The sequence below is a fragment of the Camelina sativa genome, chromosome 12, assembly GCF_000633955.1.
Source record: "Camelina sativa cultivar DH55 chromosome 12, Cs, whole genome shotgun sequence".
Taxonomy (NCBI): domain Eukaryota; kingdom Viridiplantae; phylum Streptophyta; class Magnoliopsida; order Brassicales; family Brassicaceae; genus Camelina; species Camelina sativa.
In genome coordinates, this window is record NC_025696.1 from 12,699,811 (window position 1) to 12,723,491 (window position 23,681).

General features: G+C 34.0%; 6 protein-coding genes and 1 pseudogene across 7 annotated transcripts in view; 3 read left to right on the forward strand and 4 right to left on the reverse strand.

The window, feature by feature from the left end:
* LOC104731479 (berberine bridge enzyme-like 7) lies at positions 147-1,968 on the reverse strand. The gene has a single exon (XM_010450858.2). It carries the CDS (start codon positions 1,796-1,798, stop codon positions 212-214), a length of 1,587 nt encoding a protein of 528 aa, XP_010449160.1. The 5' UTR covers positions 1,799-1,968; the 3' UTR covers positions 147-211.
* Positions 8,828-9,973, reverse strand: LOC104733449 (peptidyl-prolyl cis-trans isomerase CYP59-like). The gene has a single exon (XM_010453027.1). It carries the CDS (start codon positions 9,971-9,973, stop codon positions 8,828-8,830), a length of 1,146 nt encoding a protein of 381 aa, XP_010451329.1.
* On the reverse strand, positions 14,318-15,910 carry LOC104733450 (annotated as a pseudogene).
* On the forward strand, positions 17,455-19,097 carry LOC104733452 (putative leucine-rich repeat receptor-like serine/threonine-protein kinase At2g24130). The gene is made up of 2 exons (XM_010453031.1): positions 17,455-18,715; positions 18,802-19,097. Exons 1-2 carry the CDS (start codon positions 17,455-17,457, stop codon positions 19,095-19,097), a joined length of 1,557 nt encoding a protein of 518 aa, XP_010451333.1.
* On the forward strand, positions 19,694-20,737 carry LOC104731482 (calcium-binding protein CML42). The gene has a single exon (XM_010450863.2). The coding sequence runs from the start codon at positions 20,051-20,053 to the stop codon at positions 20,621-20,623; it is 573 nt and encodes a 190-aa protein (XP_010449165.1). The 5' UTR covers positions 19,694-20,050; the 3' UTR covers positions 20,624-20,737.
* LOC104731481 (pentatricopeptide repeat-containing protein At4g20770) overlaps positions 20,680-23,681 on the forward strand; it is a 3,990-nt gene continuing 988 nt past the window's right edge. The window contains exon 1 of one of the 2 annotated variants that reach the window (XM_010450862.2): positions 20,680-22,369. In XM_010450862.2, coding sequence (XP_010449164.1) covers positions 20,747-22,369 — 1,623 coding nt within the window. In that variant the 5' untranslated portion in view covers positions 20,680-20,746. Of the gene's footprint in view, positions 23,138-23,681 lie in introns of those variants that run through there. The other variant, XM_019234144.1, reaches the window with a different exon arrangement.
* LOC104731480 (C-factor-like) overlaps positions 23,027-23,681 on the reverse strand; it is a 3,510-nt gene continuing 2,855 nt past the window's right edge. The window contains exons 6-7 of the mRNA XM_010450861.2: positions 23,606-23,650; positions 23,027-23,507 (exon numbers count right to left, since the gene is read on the reverse strand). Coding sequence (XP_010449163.1) covers positions 23,272-23,507; positions 23,606-23,650 — 281 coding nt within the window. The 3' untranslated portion in view covers positions 23,027-23,271. The remainder of the gene's footprint in view (positions 23,508-23,605; positions 23,651-23,681) is intronic.

Here is a 23,681-nt window from a genome sequence, read left to right on the forward strand (position 1 = left end):
CCCACGGCACCGAGATAGTTCTAACACAGTCCCGAATTCTCTTTATTGATCATTGAATCATATCACAAAACAGAGACAATCGTACTATAAGGATAAATATGCTATGCAAGTTAAAGTTACATATGAGCTATATAATGCATCCATGCTGACATAACTTTTTCATTTTTATATTTATTGGTTAAATGATCATATGATAAATTAAACAGAAGAGTTACATTGCACGAACAGGAGGAATACTCTGCTCGTATCTAAAGAAATTCTGAGGATCATACTTAGCTTTAACTTCCATCAATCTCTTTAGATTCCCTAAGAAATACTTCGATCCGTAGATCTTAGCTTCTTCAACGTCGGTCTTATCACTAGGATTGTTTCCGACATCCATGTCTCTGTAATTCAAGAACGCCTCTCTCGGGTTGCTTGACACGTACGGCTCCATCGCATCGTATATCTCATTCATCAAACCTAGATTAGCCTCTGTGGCGTTTGCGTAGGGCCATAACGCAAAGTACTGAATCTTGAACAAGTTCCCTTTCCGGTGAGGAAACGGGGTGGCATTTTCCGGAATCGTGTCCATCACTCCACCGTAAGGGTTCCATTGCATGAACATGTTGTTGAACTTCAACATTATTTTCCAAACCTTCTCCATTCCTTCTTTTGGGATCGGTTTCTTGACGTAATCCGACTTACTCTTGAAGAGTGCTCCTGCCGGATTCGTTGGTCTATCCAAAAGAACGCTTATCGGTGTTCCCACAGGATAGTTCTGCCAAAACAACGTCGTATTAATCCAGCTCATTTCGTAGCAGTCTTCACGTTTTAGCCCCAATTCAGGGAAACTCTTGTTCATAATCGCCATGAGCCTCCTGGCTGGTCCTAAAAACTGAGCGTAGAACACAACCGCTATGGTTTTCTTGCTAGGTATCGCGACATTTGCGAGTTCAGGCATTGCTCTCAAGAAAAGCTCATGAGGCAATTTGCTGGAGACAAGCTGCCACTTGTAAAGAACATCAGTGGCTCCTTGCTCCAATGTTTTGTTAACCTTAAAAACTGTCAAGGTCTTTGGAACATCGACGAGCTTGATCTTCCAAGAGAGGATAACACCGAAGCTGGCTCCACCACCGCCTCGAATTGCCCACAATAGATCCTTTCCCAAGGTAGGTCCAGTCAAGATACTCCCATTGACATCAACCACTCGAGCATCAACGACATGATCGACTGAGATTCCGTATTTTCTGATCAGATTACCGTATCCTCCGCCGCTGATGTGTCCTCCCGCTCCTAATGTAGGGCAAACGCCAGCCGCAAACGCCAGCGTTTTGCTAGCTTCTGCGATTTTGGTGTAGAGCTCTCCCAATGTGGCACCAGCTTCAACCCAAGCTTGCTTTCTTGACACGTCAATGGAGATAGACCGGAGATCGTGCATGTCGAGGATAACAAACGGTACGGATGAGATGTAAGACAGTCCCTCGTAGTCGTGACCGCCACTTCGGATACGGATCTGGATTCCGTTGAACTTTGCACAGACCACGGTAGCCTGAACATGAGATTCATGGTTTGCAGCAACAATGGCGACTAGTTTTGTGTCGTTAGGGTTGGAGTACCGTTTGTTTTTCGCGTAGGAGACGTAAGATGACACGAAGGTGGAGTTATCATGAGTGTAGACTGCTTCGGTGATCGGATTCTCCGGATTGGTTCGATAACGAAGGCATCGAAGGAAGTTTTCTTCATTTGGTTTCGTAACATGTGCACCTGAGGCCGAAACAAGAAGAACAAGTAACAAAAGAGATACTATTTCTCTCATTTTCTTTGTTTGTTTGAAGATCTCAAAAACTAGAATTACTAACTAATCACCCTTCCTTTTATGTATTTATTGTGATTTTTGACTTATAGGAATACTGGAAAGAAAATAAAATTTAAAGTTGAAGATTTTGGTCATAGAAAACTTCTTTGAATAAGAAGAAACCTATGAAATTATGGAAACTAAAGTAATGAGGGTAAGTTGAATATGTAAATAGATGTTCTTTTTAATGCAATCGGAAACGTAACGTAATGAAACTTCATTCATTTATTCAAGAGAATCGAATTGATTATGATCAAAAAAATTTGGTTACAAATAATACGTAAAACTGTAACTCTATTTTCTAGAATACAGTGACTTATTGCTTGTCCTCTCCTTATTTTTTGCGTTAGTACGTATTATAAATCCCGTTGAAATCGTCTTCGAATGCGTTGCATTAGTATTGTTGAATAATGCGGTTGCGTTTGTATTAGTGTAAAATCCTCTAACGATTAAGATGTCTGAGTAAGTTTGCGATAAAATTTATTTTATTCGGTAGAAACGTTGACTTCTTTACTCAAATTAACATTAATGTTAATTTTGTTATTTTTATTCGATGTTAATTTTGTTATTTTTATTCGGTAGAAAGTTTTGTTATTTTTTGACATCAATGTTTATGTGGTTTAATTGCTGCATCTTTGGAAGAATTTTAATTCTCCGCAGATTATAACCTCTATACAAATATATTATGATTAACAACCTATTAAATAAACGTTGAACAGAAAAAAAACCTTCTGAAATTAAATGTTGAACAGAAAAAAAAAACTTATTCAATATGTAGTAGTTACTTGAATATTTTATGTGATTATTTTTTTTTGGTCGGAGGCCGGAGCTACTGATTACTTTTTTTAAGTGTATACATAAATATATTCTTTATTAAACAATTGCAAATTTGAAATGTTTTCATGATATTTTTCCTATTCAATAAAAAGCCTTTCCTGATAAATAATTATTACCAAATAAATATTGTATCTATCCTGGTCTCACTAGTCACTACAGAGTATTACTACTATACACGTAGATTTTGTTTCTTCTCGCAAGAAAGAGAAAAAACATTTAAACAAAATAAATAGACCAAAGTGAGAAAAAAAATACGTGAAAGGGATACGTATTACAATCTTACGTACAAGCAAAACCATTCTAGATCATGTTTACCAACTAATTTTACCGCATAAACACGTAACTTTTTTGGTTTACAATATGGGTACAAAAAGATCTTGGGCCCGTATTAGTTAGAAATTTCGTTAGTTTAGTTGGTTTCATCTGTCGGTTAACACACTACATAAGTGAATTCATCTACATATTTTGCTAATTCTTTCACAAATTTAACTCAGATAGTCCAAAGTCAGTCATTGAATAACCAAAACAGACAATCCTACTATGTATTAAAAGGATAGGTATGTTATGCAAAATTGTAAATTACATGAGCACGGTCTAGTAGTAGTAGTGGTAGTGGTAGCAAAGGAAGTGGGGGAGGTTGTAATGAGCGAGCTATCTTAGATTCACTACAAAAAAGTGTGGTATTACATCATTTATTTTCTATTTTTACATCAGTTTTAAATGATGCAAAAATAAGCTGCATCATTTTAATAAATGATTTACACTTTGTTGATGTAAATAATTTGCATCGATTGAAATGAATATTTGTTTTAATTAGTGAAATTGATGTTCATTTACAAAAAATGTTGTAAGTCTTACATCAGTTTATTAAATTGATATAAAATATTTGTATCAGCTATTAACACTAATTTAAAATATTTGTATCATTTTAGAAAATGTTGTTAAAATTAATAAAATAATAAATAATATGAAAGTATTTTTCTGTAATGTAATATTTAATTATTTATGTTTTTCAATCATTTAAAAAAAATATTCAACTGATAAAAATTATTTATACTTTGGTTGAAAAAAAAAATTAGTTATATTATATTTATGATGGGCCCTACAGTTTTTTGTTATCACCACAAAAAATGGATCAATGTGGAGAACTTTGTTATGCCCCAGTCGATGTGGGATACAAACTATTTTGGATTTTTTTTTTTTTTTCATTTTAGATTTTAAGTTTGAATCGATTAAAGAATATAACTTAATTATTTTTTTAAAAAAATTTTCTTTGTTTTAAGTTTTTGAACTAGAAGTCTTATTTTTGAAAAACAAAAGGAAATAAATATTTAAAAGTTTTATATTTTGATTTAAAAAATAAAATAAAAAATTTGCTTAACACTTTTCATGCTAAAGAATAAAAAAAATAGAGAATAGTGAAATCAAATTATATATATAGATATAGTTCAATCGACATAACTTAAAATAAAAAAATAACATATGTTTATCCAATTACTTTTTTCTTGAAATATATGCTAACATCATTTATAAAATGATGTAAAACTTGTATTATTTTCTAATTAGTGCTGTGAATATAAATTAATAAATACATCAATTATTAAGTGAAGCAAATTTATATATTTGTATCAATATTTTTAAAGTGATGTAAGTGATTTAGATTTGCATTGGTTATAATGAAATGATGCTATACAAATCAATAATTGTATCGCTTATTGTAATTGATGTTAATATCTAATTTCTATATCAGTTATTAAAAATAATTTTAAAAAATATCATTTAGTTTTGTGATACAATACGTTTGTTTTTTTTTGTCGTGATTGATCCATCCTAAAAACATTTATCACATTCACGTGGGAAGTCTAGATCTGAGATTTTGTGCAGACAGTTTATATGGTATCTTGATAACATGCATTAGTTGAATAGTATTCCATATTCGGATTTGAGAATTTGTTAAAAATGCCTCTTTTGATATATCCCTTTTCAAAAATACTCTCTTTTCTGGCCATTTTTATTTATGCCCTCTTTTAATTTTTAATGACCATTTTACCCTTAGATGAAAATTATTTTATTCAATAAAAAGAAAAACAAAATTTTCCCGCCAAAAAATTTCCGACATATTTTCCCGCCAAAAATTTTTCAAAAAAATTTTCCCGCCAAAATTTTTTTTGTCAAAAAACTTTTGATAAAAAATTTCGAAAAAAAAAATTTTCCCGCCAAAATTTTTCCCGCCAAAAAAAATTTACAAGGTTTTTAAAAGGTTTTATAAGGTTTCTACCTTATAAAAGCCTTATAAACACCTTGTAAAGGCTTTTACAAGATTTTTTAAAGAGTTTTAAAAGGTTTTTTAAACAACTTGTAAACGCTTTTACAAGATTTTTAAAAGGTTTTTAAAAGGTTTTAAAAGGTTTTTAAAAGGTTTTTAAAAGGTTTTCAAATGGTTTTTAAAAGGATTTTTAAAAGGTTTTTAAACACCTTCTAAACCCTTTTACAATGTTTTTAAAAACCTTGTAAAAGTTTTTATAAAATTTTTAAAAGGTTTTTAAACACCTTTTAAATGCTTTTAAAAAGTTTTTAAAAGCGTTTACAAGGTGTTTAAAAACCTTTTAAAGCATTTACAAGCTTTTTAAAAGCATTTACAAGGTTTTTAAAAGCGTTTACAATGTGTTTAAAAACCTTTTAAAAACCTTGTAAACGCTTTTAAAAGTTTTTTAAAAACATTTACAAGGTTTTTAAAAGGTATAAATTTCAATATTTTTGGCGGGAAAATTTTTTGATTTTGGTGGGAAATTTTTTTTTTTTGGTGGGAAAAAATAATTTTTCCGGGAAAAATTTTCGATTTTGGCGGGAAATTTTTTTGGCGGGAAAATATTTTCGATTTTGATGACTGTACATTCTTGCAGTACATTCAACACTGCCATTGAAGTAATTCCCATCAAGCATCAGACTTTGAAGCAACACCAATCTTGATAAATCAGGAGGGACAGAACCAAACAGATAATTCGAACTCAAATCCAAGTACTCTAGAGAATTCAACCGATGGATCTTCCCTGGTAACTCACCAAAGATACCTAGAGACACTAAGCTAAGAACCCTTAAGCTTGTAAGCCTTATCAACGTGGTAACAAAAGAATCAATTAAGAAAGCTTGAGAGAGAGTGTGATTTGGAAGTGAAGACCCATCAAACATACCAAATGTGATTTTTTCTTTCCTTTCTATATTCTAAAATCACCAAAAATTTAATAATCAAATCTCACCGAATTCTAAAACCCAAATCTCAAAATTCTGTCAAAATATCAAAATCTCCTAAAATTACACTCAAATCTCTCAAAATCCTGAAATATTAAAATCTCAGTAAATCCCCTAAAATATCAAATTCAATACACCCCCTAAGTTAAATCAATTTGATTTTATGTCAAATATTCTAATATTAGTAGTGTTGGTAAATAATTAAATAATGATTTAACCTGTGTTAACACCAATTTAATAATATTTAATTAATACCAACATGTCCTCTTTATAACTCATCTACTATATAACCACATTATATAGTATTTTAGACTTTTTAATTTTACATATTCATTATAATTAAAAAAATTATTAAGTTTATATATGTTAATTATAATTTTTAAATAAAAGTCAATCGAAGTTTTTTTTAACGTTAAGAATCAAAACTCAAAAGTTTTGGAAAACAAAATAGAATCAAATTGTTGTTTTCTTTGTTTGCGAAGGATTCAGAATTTCAGATATAGAAAATATCTTCAACACACAACATAATGTGTGATTAAATATATGATAGTTTCTATTTCTATATTGACTGCTGTTATTTTTTTAGTTGGAATAAAATGAAAGATATTTAGAAAACAAAATGAGAATTTGTTAAAAATACCCCTTTTGATATACCCCTTTTCAAAAATACCTTCTTTTCTAGTAATTTTTATTTTTGCCCTGTTTTAATTTTTAATGACCATTTTACCCTTAAATGAAAAATATTTTATTCAATAAAAAAAACAAAATTTTTCTGCCAAAAAATTTTCGAAAAAATTTTCCCGCCAAAAATATTTTTTTGTCCAAAAATTTTGATAAAAATTTTCGACAAAAAATTTCCCGCCAAAAATTTTCCCGCCAAAAAAAATTTACAAGGTTTTTAAAAGGTTTTATAAGGTAGAAGAAACCTTATAAAAACCTTATAAACACCTTTTAAACGCTTTTACAAATTTTTAAAAGAGTTTTAAAAGGTTTTAATAGGTTTTTAAAAGGTTTTTTAAACATCTCGTAAACGCTTTTACAAGATTTTTAAAAGGTTTTCAAAATGTTTTTAAAAAGGTTTTTAAACACCTTGTAAATGCTTTGTAAACGTTTTTAAAATGTTTTTAAACACCTTGTAAACGCTTTTAAAGGTGTTTAAAAACTTTGTAAAAGCTTTTAAAAGGTTTTTAAACACCTTGTAAACGCTTTTAAAAGGTTTTTAAACACCTTGTAAACACTTTTACAAGGTGTTTAAAAGGATTTACAATATTTTTATAAGGTATAAATTTCAATTTTTTTGACGGGAAAATTTTTCGATTTTGGCGGAAATTTTTTTTTTTGGCGGGAAAATTTTTTTTTTTTGACGAGAAAATTTTTGATTTTGGCGGAAAAAAAAAATTTTTGGCGGGAAAAATTTTTATTTTTGGCAGGAAAATTTTTTTTGATTTTGGTGACTATACATTCTTGTTGTCATTTAAAGAAAGGGTAATTTGGTCATTTTGTTCAAAAAGAGGGGTAGTTTTAAAAATGGTCAACATGGAAGGGTATTTTTAAAAAGGGAATTGAAAAAAAAAGGTATTTTTGAGAATGCCCCTTCGGATTTAAGCGTTGTGGCGGCTCTGCGGAGAGATGTCCATTTTGTAACATTTTAGTGCGTTTCTACCAGAACTGACCAGAGCAGTTGATAGGGTTTATGAAAAAAAAAAATAGATGAGCTATAATGCATATGCATGCTAACATAACTTTTTTATTGATTAAATGCTCACATGAATTATTAAATAAAATATATAAATGAATAAAAAAACAATTCAAAAGAGTTGGTTAAATTACACTGCTCTTCGAATATAATAAAATGGATTTGCTCTTCAGGTTTAATAATATGGATTATAGACGGATTAATTTGCCTTCAGTGAAACCGAATGAGAAGCTAGAGTCTCTTCAAGGTTGATAGAACCGGATATGGTTCTATCAAGGAACAATCAGAAATTAGATGAGAATAGAAGAAAGAGATAAGGATTAGAAGAACAGAGTTGAATTAGAATAGAAGAGAGGAAGGAGAGAGACGAGAAGAGAATTGTTGTTTTGATTGATCTTTTCTTTTTTGATAATCGTTTACAGGGTAAAGAGCAAAGCTAAAATACAAGCAAACAAGTAGCTAACTGGGCTTTTACGATAACACAATAATAAGGCCCAACCAATATGGAAGTAGCATGCTAGTAAGTTGACACCGCTTAGGACACATGCTACTTCCATATACCCTGAAATTTCAATCTCTATAATTTTGGTAAAATTAGGTAACTCAGCCTTTGATCTGGATTCCGTTGAACTTTGCACATAACAAGGTTGCCTGAACATGAGATTAATGTTTTGCAGCAACAATGGCTATTAGTTTTGTGTCGTTAGGGTTTGAGTACCTTTTGTTTTTCGGGTAGGAAGCGTAAGATGATACGAAGGTGGAGTTGTCATGACTCATGAGTGTAGATGGGATTGTAGAGGGCTTGGGCAAAGTAGAGGGCTTGGGTGATCGGATTGTCTGGACTGGTCCGGTTTCATAACATGTGCATCTGAAACCGAAGCAAAAAGAATAAGTAGCAGAACAGAAACTACTTCTTTCATTTGTTTGACGATCTCAAAAACTAGAAAAGTTAAGTAATTTGCTCTATGTATTTTTCGTGATTTTGACTTATATAGGAAAAGATTCTGGAAAGAAAGTACGTAAAACGTAAAGTTGAAATCAATTCCTATAATGCAACATTTAGATCATATATATTGTACATGCATTGTTGTTAATAGATCAACAAAACTATGTAAATTCTTCTATTTATGTCTTCTCTTTGTGAGTTTCATCTCCTTACTCAACCTATCATTGCCTTCTTCAGTGTCACGTTCATCTCCGTGTCGTTTTTAGCCTTCACCATAACCATGAAGACTTCTCCTATGTATCTTCTCACTGCCATGGCGACTATGCTCTCTCTTCTCCCTCTTGGGACTTTTAAGTAGATCACCCTCAAACACCATTCCGTAGTCTTTAGCAACATGATCTGCCGACCCTTTACCATGTTGTTGGGAGTCTTTCCGCTGGAACTGCCGCCAAATTTCAAATACACTCTGACTGAAATCTACACGTATTCTTCTATCATCGATCAAAGCACCGGCCATCTTTAAAACCGCTTGTTCGCATGCTTCCTTAGTCTCAAACTTTATAAAAGCATAGCACAAGCTATTACCCGTCTTGGAATCTCGGATGACATCAGCCGATATGACCGTTCCAAAGCGTGAAAAAATGGTGTGGAGGTCCTCACCCTCAGTTACAGGATTCAGATCACAGACAAACAACACATTGTCAGGAGGTTTTACCTCAGCCTCAGGGATATCTCCTATACATTCAAGTATAACGGCACTAGAATGTGCAGCCTTTTCGCGGATAACATCGACCAGTTCCTGTGGACAAAGTTTTTCATCCAAAGGAACCCAACCAGCTTCAAGTCTTACATGTTTGACACCTTCAAGGGGAGCATCTGCTATCATCTTACTTAGCTGTGGAGGATCTTCAAATGGATCTTCAAATATATGTATGTCTGTGATTACAATATTAATAAATGGTCTGTTTTCTGCATCGACGTAAGCTTCATTTATCTTAGTCAAAGTGTCAAGCCCATCAGCGATTTGCCCAAACACGGTGTGTTTTCCATCAAGATAGTCCAAATCGTCACGAAGTGTGATATAGAACTGGGAGGCATTGAGATTTTCACCAGCACTGGCCATTGCAACGGTGCCAGTCTTCGAGTGTTTTAATTCGGGATGGATCTCATGGCCGAAAAAACGAACATGCTCACCGTGAAGGAATTTGTATATTGAATCTCCACCAGTTCCTGTGCCGGTTGGATCGCCTGTCTGTGCAATGAAACCCTTTTGCACATTGTGAAAGACGCACCCTTTGTAGTAATTGCACTTGCAGAGCTTGAGGAAATTCTTGCAGGTCAGAGGACATGTGTCTGTGTAAAGATCAATCACTATATCCCCAAGGCTCGTCCCAATAAAAACTGACATGTTCGAGTTCGACAACCTCGAATGGAGCCGATCGAGAGAGAAGAGTCAAGAGATGGAGGAGGGTGACAATAGATCCGTAAGGAATCAGAGATTTATTATTCACCTATTCTCTGATTTTTGCTAATAGGGTTATGTTTTGGGGCATTCTCAAAAATGCCCCTTTTTCCATACCCCTTTTTAAAAATACCCCTTCATGTTGATTATTTTTAAAACTACCCCTCTTTATATACAAAATGACCAAATTACCCTTTTTTAGTGACAGTAAGAATGTACAATCATCAAAATCGAAAATATTTTCCCACCAAAAAAATTTCCCGCCAAATTTTTTTTTCCCGCCAAAATCAAAAAATTTTCCCGAAAAAATTATTTTTTCCCGCCAAAAAAAAAAATTTTCCCGCCAAAATCAAAAATTTTTCCTGTCAAATTATTGAAATTTATACCTTTTAAAAACATTGTAAACGCTTTTAAAAAACTTTTAAAAACGTTTACAAGGTTTTTAAAAAGTTTTTAAACACATTGTAAACGCTTTTAAAAACCTTGTAAATGCTTTTAAAAAGCTTGTAAATGCTTTTAAAATGTTTTTAAACACCTTATAAATGCTTTTAAAAACTTTTTAAATGTTTTAAAAGCATTTACAAGGTGTTTAAAAACCTTTTAAAAATCTTATAAAAACTTTTACAAGATTTTTAAAATCATTGTAAAAGCGTTTAAAAGGTGTTTAAAAACCTTTTAAAAATCTTTTTAAAAACCATTTGAAAACCTTTTAAAAACCTTTTAAAAACCTTTTAAAACCTTTTAAAAACCTTTTAAAAATCTTGTAAAAGCGTTTACAAGTTGTTTAAAAAACCTTTTAAAACTCTTTAAAAAATCTTGTAAAAGCCTTTACAAGGTGTTTATAAGGCTTTTATAAGGTAGAAACCTTATAAAACCTTTTAAAAACCTTGTAAATTTTTTTTGGCGGAAAAAATTTTGGCGGGAAAATTTTTTCGAAAAATTTTTGGTGGGAAAATATGTCGGAAATTTTTTGGCGGGAAAATTTTGTTTTTCTTTTTATTGAATAAAATAATTTTCACCTAAGGGTAAAATGGTCATTAAAAATTAAAAGAGGGCAAAAATAAAAATGGCCAGAAAAGAGGGTATTTTTGAAAAGGGGCATATCAAAAGGGGCATTTTTAACAAATTCTCTTATGTTTTTTGTATCATAATTCTAGAACAGATATATATACTAACGTATCCCGTTTAGCTTTTTTCCTTTTCTTTTGCCCAGAATAAAATAATATAAATTAATATTAGGAAAATAACTAAAAAAGACTCAAACTATTTTTATTTAATACCTAATAGTTTTTGGTTAAAATAAAAATACCTAGTCTATAAAATTGATGCAAAATAATCATTTATTTTTAAATCGTTGGAAGATTTTAACCCAGGATTTAACAACGGCCGTTACGAAATTGTAACTGGCATTAAATTTCAACCTAGATTTTTTCAGGTTAGAAATAAAAATAATACGTAATAATACTCTGTGTCGAATAATATGGGTTTCGTTTGTATTAGTGTAAAACCATGTCTAAGACCTTCTTCAATGGAGGGTTTACAAAGGGGTTCATAGAAGGGTTTTAGTGTTTTGTGGGAAAAAAATAAATCAGTAGAAAAGACAAAAGTTAAGGAAGCCTCTTATATAGTATACCCAAATTTGATCTAAGAGACGCTACGTGTCACCATTCTGTTGGTGAAAGAATATAATAGAAGAGAAAAAAAAAATTTACTACAGGCTATTGATCTGTTGGAAATGCTAAAGAGAGAATAGGAAATGTTCTCTGCAATAAAGGAAAGACAGTTAAAGGTAGCTTACCTTGGTGTTAATTCTTTTAAGTTTAAGCTGATTCACATTTTACTTGCATAGAATAGCACATAAACAAGTACACCTTTAACTATTTCTTTCATTGATAGGTATTCTCAACTCCAGAAGCAAGTATCGGGTTTCACACTGATTGTGGGTTCTCCTACATCCATTCACGTCTTCCTGGTTATTTAGGTAACTACGAATTTCACAATGATCGGGTTTCACACTGATTGTAGGTAATTAATCATTCTCTCCATTTATGAATTGCATTTCTATTGTAATATGTATTAATGTTTAATGTTTTTATTATGTTTTGTATATTTGAAAATTAATTAAATGCAATATTTTCTATTTTTATAAAATCTTAAATGCTTACACATTTATACCACTTCTATTCTATTTAAAATTTTTAAATTTCAAAAAACAATATTTTCAAAAATAGAGACCCAAAATTAGAATCTATCATTGGAGGAGAAAATTTTAACCAAGAGATCATGGGTACTTATATTCAAAACAATACACAATTAATTCATAAAAAAATCAAACAGTATTTAACAACCCACATATAAGAGACCACCGATAATCTTGCCCTAAAGATTAATATGTCTGAGTAAGTTTGCTAAATAATTACCAAACAAGTGTTGTATCTTATCGGTCTTGGTAATTTTGGTCATATAGGCCTTCCCTGACAAATAAATAATCACACTATATATGATTTTTCTTAAAACCATTTCCATTTATACTGATGAAATTTTAGAGATATAATGGTTTTTTAGAAAAATATTTTCTATACATGGACTCTATTTTTATGTAACAACTAGGTGGTTCGTTATGTATAGACTTGTTATTATATTACAACTAGGATTTACCCCGTGGTACACCACGAGTCCATTTTTTTATATAAATCAATAACCCCGTGCATTCTGAAGAAATTAATTAGAATATTTTATTATAAATTTGAATAGGTCATTATAATTTCAAATCAATAAATTAGTTCCTCTATTTTTAACTATAACAAAGTAACTCAAATGTAAAATAATCTATATCCAGATATACTTGTTTGGTTACAAAAATCCTAAAATAATTTTTAAAATATATATTCGTTTATAAAAATTCAAATCACATCATATAATGAAAAAAAATCTAAAATTTTATTAACTTTGAGTATGAAATAGTAATTCAAATAATTAAATATAAGATTAAATAAAAGTGAAAGGAGAATTATATTTTAATCTAACATATTGCTTTAAATTAGATAGATAGACTTTAGGAAATTTGAAATTAATATTAACAAATAAAGAAATGATTGTGTTTGGTTGTAAGGACTAAGGATTGTAGAGAATTTAGTTGGGACTTGTGTGGATACAAATAAAAAAAGATGGCACAAAAATGTACTCCAAAAATGTTAAGATAGATTTTTAAAATATATATCTGTTTATAAAAATTCAAATCACATCATATGATGAAAAAAATTTAAAATTTTATTAACTTTATGTATGAAATAGTAATTCAAATAATTAAATATAAAATTAAATAAAAGTGAAAGGAGAATTATATTTTAATCTAACATATTGCTTTAAATTAGGTAGATAGACTTTCAGAAATTTGAAATTAATATTAACAAATAAGGAAATGATTGTGTTTGGTTGTAAGGATTGTAGAGAATTTAGTTGGGACTTGTTTGGATACAAAGATAAAAAAAGATAGCACAAAAATGTACTCTAAACATGTTAAGATAGATGATATGGTTTATCAATATAACTAGATTAGGACCATGCTAGAGCACGGGTTGAAATTCATTTTATTTATATTGCATTTTTTATATAAAACATAATTTATGTGATTGTTTAAAAATATTTTTTGGATAATATGTGGTTGTCTGTAACCGTACCCGTGCTTCTACACGGTTAAAATCTAGTGATTAAAATCAAGCTGTTCTCTAGCACATTGGTGACTGAAAATTTCTCATGACTTTTCAATTCCCTTTTGTAAGAACTTTCTTAAATTTCGTAACATCCTCCTTTTTCACTCCTGCTTGGATTTTGTTACCCTGTAAAAAAAAGTATAATCGAAAATCACTCATAATCCGCGGAAGAGTGATTAAGTTTTGAGATTTTGTTACCTATATATGGTTAATTGAATATTCTTTGGAGATTTGATGATATCTTTTAAGAGGATCTTAAATCAAGATTTAATTAATGGTTAAAATCCATATAACCTATAATCTATCAAATATTAAATAGTTAATTTTATAACCTATATTATATATTCTAAAAAAAAAATTGTGTACTTCTGTTTTATTATATAGGGGATAAATATATAGTTAATATAATATGAAACGTAACAATATTTACTTATTTACGTATATTTGATAAAAGATGTATGTAATGGAGCTGTTTTGTATTCAACTATTCATAGATGTAAAGTTCTCTTTTAATATTATTCTTATAAAACGGAACATGTTACTTTTATTTAGAGAAAAGTGAAAACCTTTAAAAGAGTTACATTGCACGAATAGGAGGAATACTCTGTTCGAATCTAAAGAAATTCTCAGGATCATATTTGGCTTTAACTTGCATCAATCGCTTCAAATTCCCCAAGAAATACTTGTATCCATATATCTTAGCTTCTTCAACGTTGGTCTTACCACTCGGATTGTTTCCGATATCCATGTCTCTGTAATTCAAGAACGCTTCTCTTGGGTTGCTTGACACGTACGGCTCCATCGCATCGTATATCTCTTTCATCAGACCAAGATTAGCGTCTGTGGCGTTTGCGTCGGTCCATAAGGCAAAGTACTGAATCTTGTACAAGTTCCCGCTTCGGTGAGGAAACGCGGTGGCATTCGCCGGAATCTTGTCCATGGCTCCACCGTAAGGGTTCCATTGCATAAACATGTTGTTGAACTTCAACATGATTTTCCAAATCTTCTCCATTCCTTCTTTTGGGATCGGTTTCTTGACGTAGTCCGATTTACTCTTGAAGAGTGCTCCTGGCGGATCCGTTGGTCTATCCAAAAGAACGCTTATCGGTGTTCCCACAGGATAGTACTGCCAAAACAACGTCGTATTAATCCAGCTCATTTCGTAGCAATCTTCACGTTTTAGCCCTAATTCAGGTAAATTCTTGTTAATAATCTCCGTAAGCTTCTTTGCTGGTCCTAAAAACTGAGCGTAGAACTTAACCGCTATGGTTTTCTTGCTAGGTATCGCGACATTTGCAAGTTCAGGCATTGCTCTCAAGAAAAAGCTCTTGAGGCAATTTGCTAGAGACAAGCTGCCATTTGTAGAGAACATCAGTACCTCCTTGCTCCAATGTTTTGTTAACCTTAAAAACTGTCACGGTCTCTGGAACATCGACGAGGTTGATCTTCCAGGATAGTATTACCCCGAAGCTCCCTCCACCACCGCCTCGAATCGCCCACAATAGATCATCTCCCAAGGTAGCTCCATGCAAGATATTACCGTTGACATCAACTACTCGAGCATCAACGACATTATCGACGGAGATTCCGTACTTTCTCATAAGATTACCGTATCCTCCTCCGCTGATGTGTCCTCCCGCTCCTAACGTAGAGCAAACCCCAGCCGGAAACGCTAGCGTTTTGCTAGCTATTGAGATTTTGGTGTAGAGCTCTCCGAGTGTCGCACCAGCATCAACCCAAGCTTGCTTTTTGGACACGTCAATGATGATGGACCGGAGTTCGTGCATGTCGAGAATAACAAACGGTACAGACGAGATGTAAGATAGTCCCTCGTAGTCATGACCGCCGCTTCGTATACGGATCTGGATTTTGTTGGACTTTGCGCAGACCACAGTTGCCTGAACATGAGATTCATGTTTTGCAGCAACAATGGCTATTAGTTTTGTGTCCTTAGGGTTTACGTACCTTTTGTTTTTCGTGTAGGACACGTAAGATGACACGAAGGTGGAGTTATCATGAGTGTAGACTGCTTCGGTGATCGGATTCTCTGAACGGGTCCGATTGTGAAGGCATGGAGGAAGTTTTCAGTAATATTTGGTTTCGTTACTTTTGCATTCGAAACAGAAACAAAAAGTACAAGTAACAGAACATATACTACTACTTCTTTCATTGTTTTGTTTGTTTGTAAGATCTTACAAAATGAAAAGATCAAGTTATTTGTTATATAAGTATGATATTTTGACTTATATATAGAAAAATAATTAAATTCTGAAAATCATATTTTAAAGAAATAAAAGCTTCGAGATTCATAAAAATGAAACAGAATTGTTGAAATTTAAAATCATATACATATATGATTATATAAACTTAATTTTAAATTAGGCACAACAAGGAAACAAATATCAAAAAATTTTGGTAAGAATTGAAGAAAGTGTAAACTTTCTATTATATGTATTTTTTTCAACCTAACATTAATTAAAATAAAACTCCTAGATTGGTTGCTCAAAATGGAGGAAAGGTGTTTACAAAATCGTTTCTAACAATAGCATTCTAGAAGAACGAGCTAAACAATCAGTCTTCACATTGGACGTCCTTTGTATCTTGGAAAAAGTAAAATGAGGCAAGAAGGCACTAAGCACCTGGAACTCATCAAGAAGCGTATAGAAAGCCGGCCACTCCTCCAGAGCTTGCAACTCTGCAGAATCCATCTCGAACCTCCGACGATCAATTCCTCTGGAAAGAATACACTCCATTGCCCATAATAACGTTTTTAGCTCTGAATGAAGTGGAGATGCACTGCGACGTTGACATCTGGCACCCAAAACTAAAGTCTGATTCTCACTATCACCACACCACCATCCTAAACTTGAATATGGTTCCGTAGCTTTCCACGAACCATCAACTTGACAATGAATTATCATCTCCGAAGTATGCAAGGATTCCGTCGAAACAGAGCCAACCCTTGCAGCTATTTGGGCTTCCTCCTATCAACTTTCTATTATATATGACGTAATATATATATATATATATATAGCAACATCGAAAACTATTATAGAACAATTTTTATTGCTAATTATTAACCCAAAAATATATTTAAGATTGACCATATTTATATTTTGATAGTGTCTTTATAATTTTTAGAATGTAAAAAAGTTTTAAATTATATAGCAAGGATCAAAGAGAATTTTGAGAAATACCACTTTCAAAAATACAAACTAAGAGAAAAATTGTTCACACTTTAAAATCTCTATTCCAAAACCTTATATGGTAACTTTAGAATCAAAATTCACGAATGCTTAGGATAAAGGCATATTATAAGATATTTGGTCCTTGTCAAAAAAATGTTTGATAAATTTTCCTTTAGAAATCAAATTAATCTGCTCTAGTTTCAATCTAGCCCATATGAACGATATTTTTTATAATAAGGTAAAAAACATTTGAAATTTGTTTTGACAAATTAACTCATTAAACTGTAAAAGTTGTAGATATTTCCAATATTTAAATACTTCACTTTTTTTTTTTTTTGAAATCTTCATTTTCCAAGCACACACGATCACTAAAAGAAAGAAAATGGGCGCGTAAGTCTCTTCCCACTCTGTTTCAACATAACCGCCAACAACAACACCACCTCAAATTATAACTTACCTCTCTGCTTCTCTCATCTTCTCTCTCACCCATACACGAAAACAAAACAAAACGTTCTCCTTCTCTCCAATGGCGTCATCTCACTTCTTCTTCGTCTCCTTCCTCATTTCATTATCATCAACTCTTCTTCCTCTCTCAGTACTCTCAGCAACAGTCGTGGAAGATCTCGCCAATCTTAGCCCACCTCCTGATTTTACCACTACAATCACCAACAACTGTCTCCGTGATCCCTTGCTCCGTTACTGCAACAACACTTCATCCTCTCCAATGGACATCGTCGAGATATTCAGATCAACCATCGTCGCTAGCCATCTCTGCAACGAGTCCAAGAACCCTAACTGCGTTGAATCTTTCCCGAGGATCAGAATCCACGGTCGTCCCAAAACCGCCGCGCTTTACCTCTCTTTCGATTTCTTCTGGAAGTACTGTCCTTTAACCGTAGTCGATATCGAGCTAGTTAACAACTCTCTCAAGGATGGTTTCCCTAAAAATGTTCTGTCTTGTGCTCAGATACGTACTCTTGATCTGAGTTACAACCAGTTCTCTGGTTTTGTTCCGGTTCAGGATCTCTCTGGATTAACCAACTTGACGCATTTGAATCTATCGTATAACCGTTTCTCTGAGAACAAGATCTCAGATTCTGACTTCTTCAAACGGTTCAACGCCTCTAGTTTCATACAGTCCGGTGTTCTTCCAAATGTCAAGCGTTACAAGATGAAACTTTTGGTCTTGTTGATCGTGTTTCCGATAATGGTGATATTGCTCTGTTTTTGCTTTGGATGGTTATGTATCAAGAGACCTGATTACTTTCCAAGAACTTGCCGGAGAAGTTACAAGTTCACATACGCGATGCTCGAAGCTGCGACGGATGAGTTTTCAGATCAGCATCTTTTGAGCACGAGTGATAGAGTTGATATCTACAAAGGAACGTTGAGAGACGGGACAGAGACGAAGATCGAGATTTATAAAGAGAAGGTTTCGAGTGAGAAGAGGCGTGAGTTCGGAGAGGAATGCGAGGCAGCTTTCAGGTTAAGACACAAGAACTTGGTAAGAGTTTTGGGTTGGTGTAATAGCAGAAGCTTGAGAGCTTTGGTTACAGAATGGACTCAAGGAGAAAATGTTGAGACTTGGTTAAGTTCTTCATCGGCTATATCATGGAGAAGAAGGTTAAGAGTGGTTTTAGGAGTTGTAGAAGGTATTTGTTATCTATCAGATCAATGGCCTGAGATTACATTTGATCTCACCACAAACAGTGTTTTGTTATCCGATGATGATCAAGAACCTCTGATTTCTCATTTCAAGATTGGAGATGGGAACAACTCATCAACAAGTAAGGGCTTTCTTCTTCTTAGATAATTATCAAAATTTAAAAGGTTACAAAAGCTAAATGTGTTTGTTGTGTTGTTATTGTTACAGATATATTCAACTTCGGATTGTTTCTTTTAGAGATGATCACAAACCTAAGACCTGATATGGAACAAGAAGATTCAGAAAGGAGGTATCTTGAGTATATAAGAGTTCATTATCCGGACAATCTAGAGAGAGTGATCGATGAGAAGATGAAGACCGAGGAGAGACCATTTGATCAAGTGAAGCAAGCCATTACTCTTGGACTGATGTGTACTGACAAACCACCATTGAAGCAACCTAGCTTGACGCAGATTTATGACTTGGTCTCTTCTTTGTACGAGTCTAGTTTACGACATGATTGAGAGATAAGTGTTTAATCTTTATTTGCTTTGTTTTTTGATTTTCAGATATGTTTAAGACAATACTTGTGTTAGATGGCATTGTAAGGATTTGTGTTTTTTTTTCTTCGTTATGGAAAGTATTGAGAGAATGAATGAGCACATAATTTTGAATATTTCTGTAAATGGTGTTTAGCTTAATATGGGTTTCCATAGTTTTGCGGGTTCTCAATTCGACCCGACCCGGCTCGGGAAGATCTGGAGAAAGCTATACACACACAACAACATGACAACAAAACTAGTTGGCAAATGGGAACGTAGGAATTAAAAATTTCGGTAACTACCCACGAGGTCCACGACGTGACTTGTCTCTTTTCCGTTGAAAAAGCCATGGACAGTTATGTATTATCAACTTGCAAAGACAAGTTTCAGTTTTAGAAATAATCTTACCTTTTAAGTACGTCATTAAGGCATATTAAGCTTTTCTCTTCTAGTATTCATTAGTACGATTCAAAACAGAAACTTGCATCATATTTAAAACAAAGATCATAAAATAAAACGTTACACTCTATCTCGATTTTTCCCGGGAGAAATAAAGATCAGAACTTTTTTCCATTTTAACAAATTTTTCCTGAAGATTATTGTAAACTTTTCAGCATTCATATGAACCAAAAGAAAAGTAATACAAAACTACAATTTTTTATACAAATGTCATAATCGAATATATTATTCGACAGATCACCAAAAAAAGCGACCTTTCTTTAATCTTTTTCGCATTAATGTGAATGTTTATGGGGTTCTGAACGTTCGAAGTTTCTTTCAGACATGGCGGGCCAGACAAAGTCAATGCCGGCAATAACGGACTCTCCCCCAATTGTGTTTCTCATTCTATAATTAGACTCCAATCACTCCCAAATTCCCATATTCTTTTTATCTCTCAGATTCCACAAAACAAAGAAGACAACACAAAGGAAACAATGGAGAGCAATGGAGAGAAGAAGACAGTTTCAAGACAATCATCATCCTTCAGTCTACGTAGCCCAAGCTTAAACGCACTTCGTCTCCAACGCATCTTCGACTTATTCGACAAAAACGGCGACGGTTTCATCACCGTCGAAGAGCTAAGCCAAGCTCTATCCCGTCTCGGTCTCAACGCTGATCTCTCCGATCTCAAATCAACCGTCGAATCTTACATCCAACCCGGAAACACCGGTCTCAATTTCGACGACTTCTCTGCTTTGCACAAGACGCTCGACGACTCTTTCTTCGGCGGAGACGGAGATGTTAACGATGGTAATAACGATCCTTCTTCCGCCGCTGCTGATGAAACGGATCTCCAGGAAGCGTTTAAGGTGTTTGACGAGAACGGCGACGGTTTCATCTCCGCTAGAGAGCTTCAAGCTGTTCTCAAGAAACTTGGTTTGCCTGAAGGTGGTGAGATGGAGCGAGTTGAGAAGATGATCGTTTCCGTTGACCGGAATCAAGATGGTCGCGTTGACTTTTTCGAGTTCAAGAACATGATGCGCACCGTCGTCATCCCTTCTTCTTAAAAAAAAAAAAAAATTTCCTCCAAAGATTATTAAAGTTTGTATTTTTCTCAGTTTATTATTATATGTAACGAATGATTCAAAACTTAATTTTATAAAGAAATAAACTTTTTTTTTTTTTTGAGAATGCGTAGTGGAGGGGGCAATAGGTACTTTGTGAATCTGTTGCGTTGTTATAGAGATAAAAGATGTAAGCTTTCTGGGAAAATCATACATGGGTTCATTGTTAGGACGGGATTAGATAGTGATACTTATATATGTAATCGTTTGTTGGATTTGTATATTGAGTGTGGTGATAAAGATTATGCACGGAAGGTGTTCTACGGAATGTCTCTGAGAGATGTTTATTCTTGGAATGCTTTTTTGACGTTTTGTTGTAAAGCTGGGGATTTAAAGGAAGCGTGTGAGGTGTTTGATGGAATGCCTGAGAGAGATGTGGTGTCGTGGAACAATATGATTAGTGTGTTGGTGAGGAAAGGGTTTGATGAGGAGGCTTTGGTTGTTTATGGGAAGATGGTTTGTGGTGGGTTTTTGCCTTCGAGGTTTACGTTAGCTAGTGTTTTGAGTGCGTGTGGTAAGGTTCGGGGTGGTGTTTTTGGTATGAGGTGTCATGGGGTTGCTGTTAAAACGGGTCTTGATGAGAATATTTTTGTTGGGAATGCGTTGTTGTCTATGTATGCGAAATGTGGGCTTATGATGGATTATGGTGTTCGAGTCTTTGATTCTCTCTCGGAGGCTAATGAAGTCTCTTTTACTGCGGTAATCAGCGGGTTAGCTCGGGAAAATAGAGTGTTGGAGGCGGTTGAAATGTTTAGATCGATGTGTCAGAAAGGTGTTCAGGTGGATCCTGTTTGCTTATCTAATATTCTCAGCGTCTCTACTCCGAGGGAAGGATGTGAGATCTATTGCAATGTGCTCGGGAAGCAGATTCATAGTCTCGCGTTAAGATTTGGGTTTGTAGGAGATCTTCATCTGAACAATTCGTTGCTCGAAATATATGCAAAGAATAAAGACATGAGTGGTGCGGAGCTGATTTTTGCTGAGATGCCTGAAGTGAATGTTGTCTCTTGGAACATAATGATAGCTGGATTTGGCCAGGAATACCAAAGTGACAAAGCCATTGAGTATCTAAAGAGAATGAGAGATTCTGGTGTTGAACCAAATGAAGTTACATACATTAGTGTTCTTGGAGCGTGCTTTCGTTCAGGGGTTGTTGAAACCGGTAGGAGAATATTCTGTAGCATTCCCCACCCGAGTGTTAGAGCATGGAATGCTATGCTTTCTGGTTATTCCAACTATGAACACTATGAGGAAGCAATAAACAGTTTCAGACAAATGCAGTTTCAGAACTTGAAACCTGACATAACCACTTTGAGTGTGATACTAAGTTCGTGCGCAAGATTGAGATTCTTGGAAGGAGGGAAACAGATCCATGGGGCAGCGATAAGGACCATGAGTTCTAAGAACAGTCGCATAGTTAGTGGCCTTATTGCAGTGTACTCGGAATGTGAGAAAATAGAGATATCTGAATCTGTATTTGATGATTGTTACACTGAATTGGATATCGCATGTTGGAACTCAATGATCTCAGGTCTTAGTCGAAACAAGCTGGACACACAAGCTCTAATGCTCTTCAGAAGAATGCATCAGACTGGTGTGTTGTTTCCTAATGAAACTTCATACGCTATTGTATTAAGCAGCTGTTCAAGGTTATGTAGTTTGGTCCATGGAAGACAGTTTCATGGACAGGTAGTGAAGAGCGGATATGTAAGCGATTCCTTTGTTGAAACCGCTCTTACTGATATGTATTGCAAATGCGGTGAAATAGATTCAGCTCGACAGTTCTTCGATACTGTCTCAAGGAAAAACACGGTTATTTGGAACGAGATGATACATGGGTATGCTCATAATGGAAGAGGCGATGAAGCTGTTGATCTCTACAGAGAGATGATATCAACGGGAGAGCAACCCGACGGGATAACCTTTGTATCTGTCTTGACTGCTTGCAGCCACTCAGGACTGGTGGATACAGGGCTTGAGATACTCAGTTCAATGCAGAGAGATCATGGAATTGAACCGGAGCTGGATCATTACATCTGTATAGTTGATTGTCTTGGAAGAGCTGGTCGGCTTGAAGATGCAGAGACGCTTGCAGAAGCGACACCATACAAAAGCAGCTCTGTTCTATGGGAGATTCTACTTAGTTCATGTAGAGTCCATGGCGATGTGAGCTTGGCTAGACGAGTTGCAGAGAAACTAATGCGTCTGGATCCTCAGAACTCGGCAGCATATGTGCTGCTAAGCAACACGTATAGTTCTGTGAGACAGTGGGATGACGCTGCAGCTCTTCAAGGATTAAAGAACAAGAATAGAGTGCATAAAACTCCAGGTCATAGTTGGATCACATATGGCAATGCTTTGGACTCAACATTTCAAAAGTAGCGTGTGAAATTATTCAGTAATACAATGTATATAGAAGATTGGACCATCACAATGATTATTATATACTCAGAGAGCTCTAAGCTTCTGGATACTCACTCCAAGTTATTCGATAATACTCCAAGGAAATGCTCGCGAAACAAGAAAGCAGAAAAAGAGATCCCGACAAGAATTCCCTATTCAGTTTCGAGAATACAGTAGTATTCAAGCAATCACCAAGGTATCTCCTGACCGTCCCAAGCAAAGAACTTGCCGTTATCTTGTTTCTTTGCATTGTTGATGATGTGCAATAACTTCTGAACGGAGTACTCTCTTGTGAAAAGCTTTCCTTCGGGAACATTCTTTTGAAACGGTCGAGAGAGATCAGTGTCTACTGTGCCTGGATGCAGTAGAATGCATACCACAGGATCTTTCCTCCTACCCAACTCAACTGATACATTTTTAGTCACTGCAAAAGCAAAAGTTGTGTACAGAAATTAATGGTTTTCTCAGCTCATACCAGAATGGAAAAATCAATAATCTTCTAAACTTATTATTCAACTGTACGTTGATTGAGTGCGGTTTTTGAAGCCCTGTAAGAGTGCCAACCACCAAGTCGATTATCTCCAATGGATCCAACTCG

Coding starts and splice junctions, on each gene's coding strand:
- LOC104731479 (XM_010450858.2), bottom strand. CDS start 1,798: ATGAGAGAAATAGTATCTCTTTTGTTACTTGTTCTTCTTGTTTCGGCC.
- LOC104733449 (XM_010453027.1), bottom strand. CDS start 9,973: ATGTCAGTTTTTATTGGGACGAGCCTTGGGGATATAGTGATTGATCTT.
- LOC104733452 (XM_010453031.1), top strand. CDS start 17,455: ATGGCGTCATCTCACTTCTTCTTCGTCTCCTTCCTCATTTCATTATCA. Junction 18,716..18,801: donor TGGGAACAACTCATCAACAA/GTAAGGGCTTTC, acceptor TTATTGTTACAG/ATATATTCAACTTCGGATTG.
- LOC104731482 (XM_010450863.2), top strand. CDS start 20,051: ATGGAGAGCAATGGAGAGAAGAAGACAGTTTCAAGACAATCATCATCC.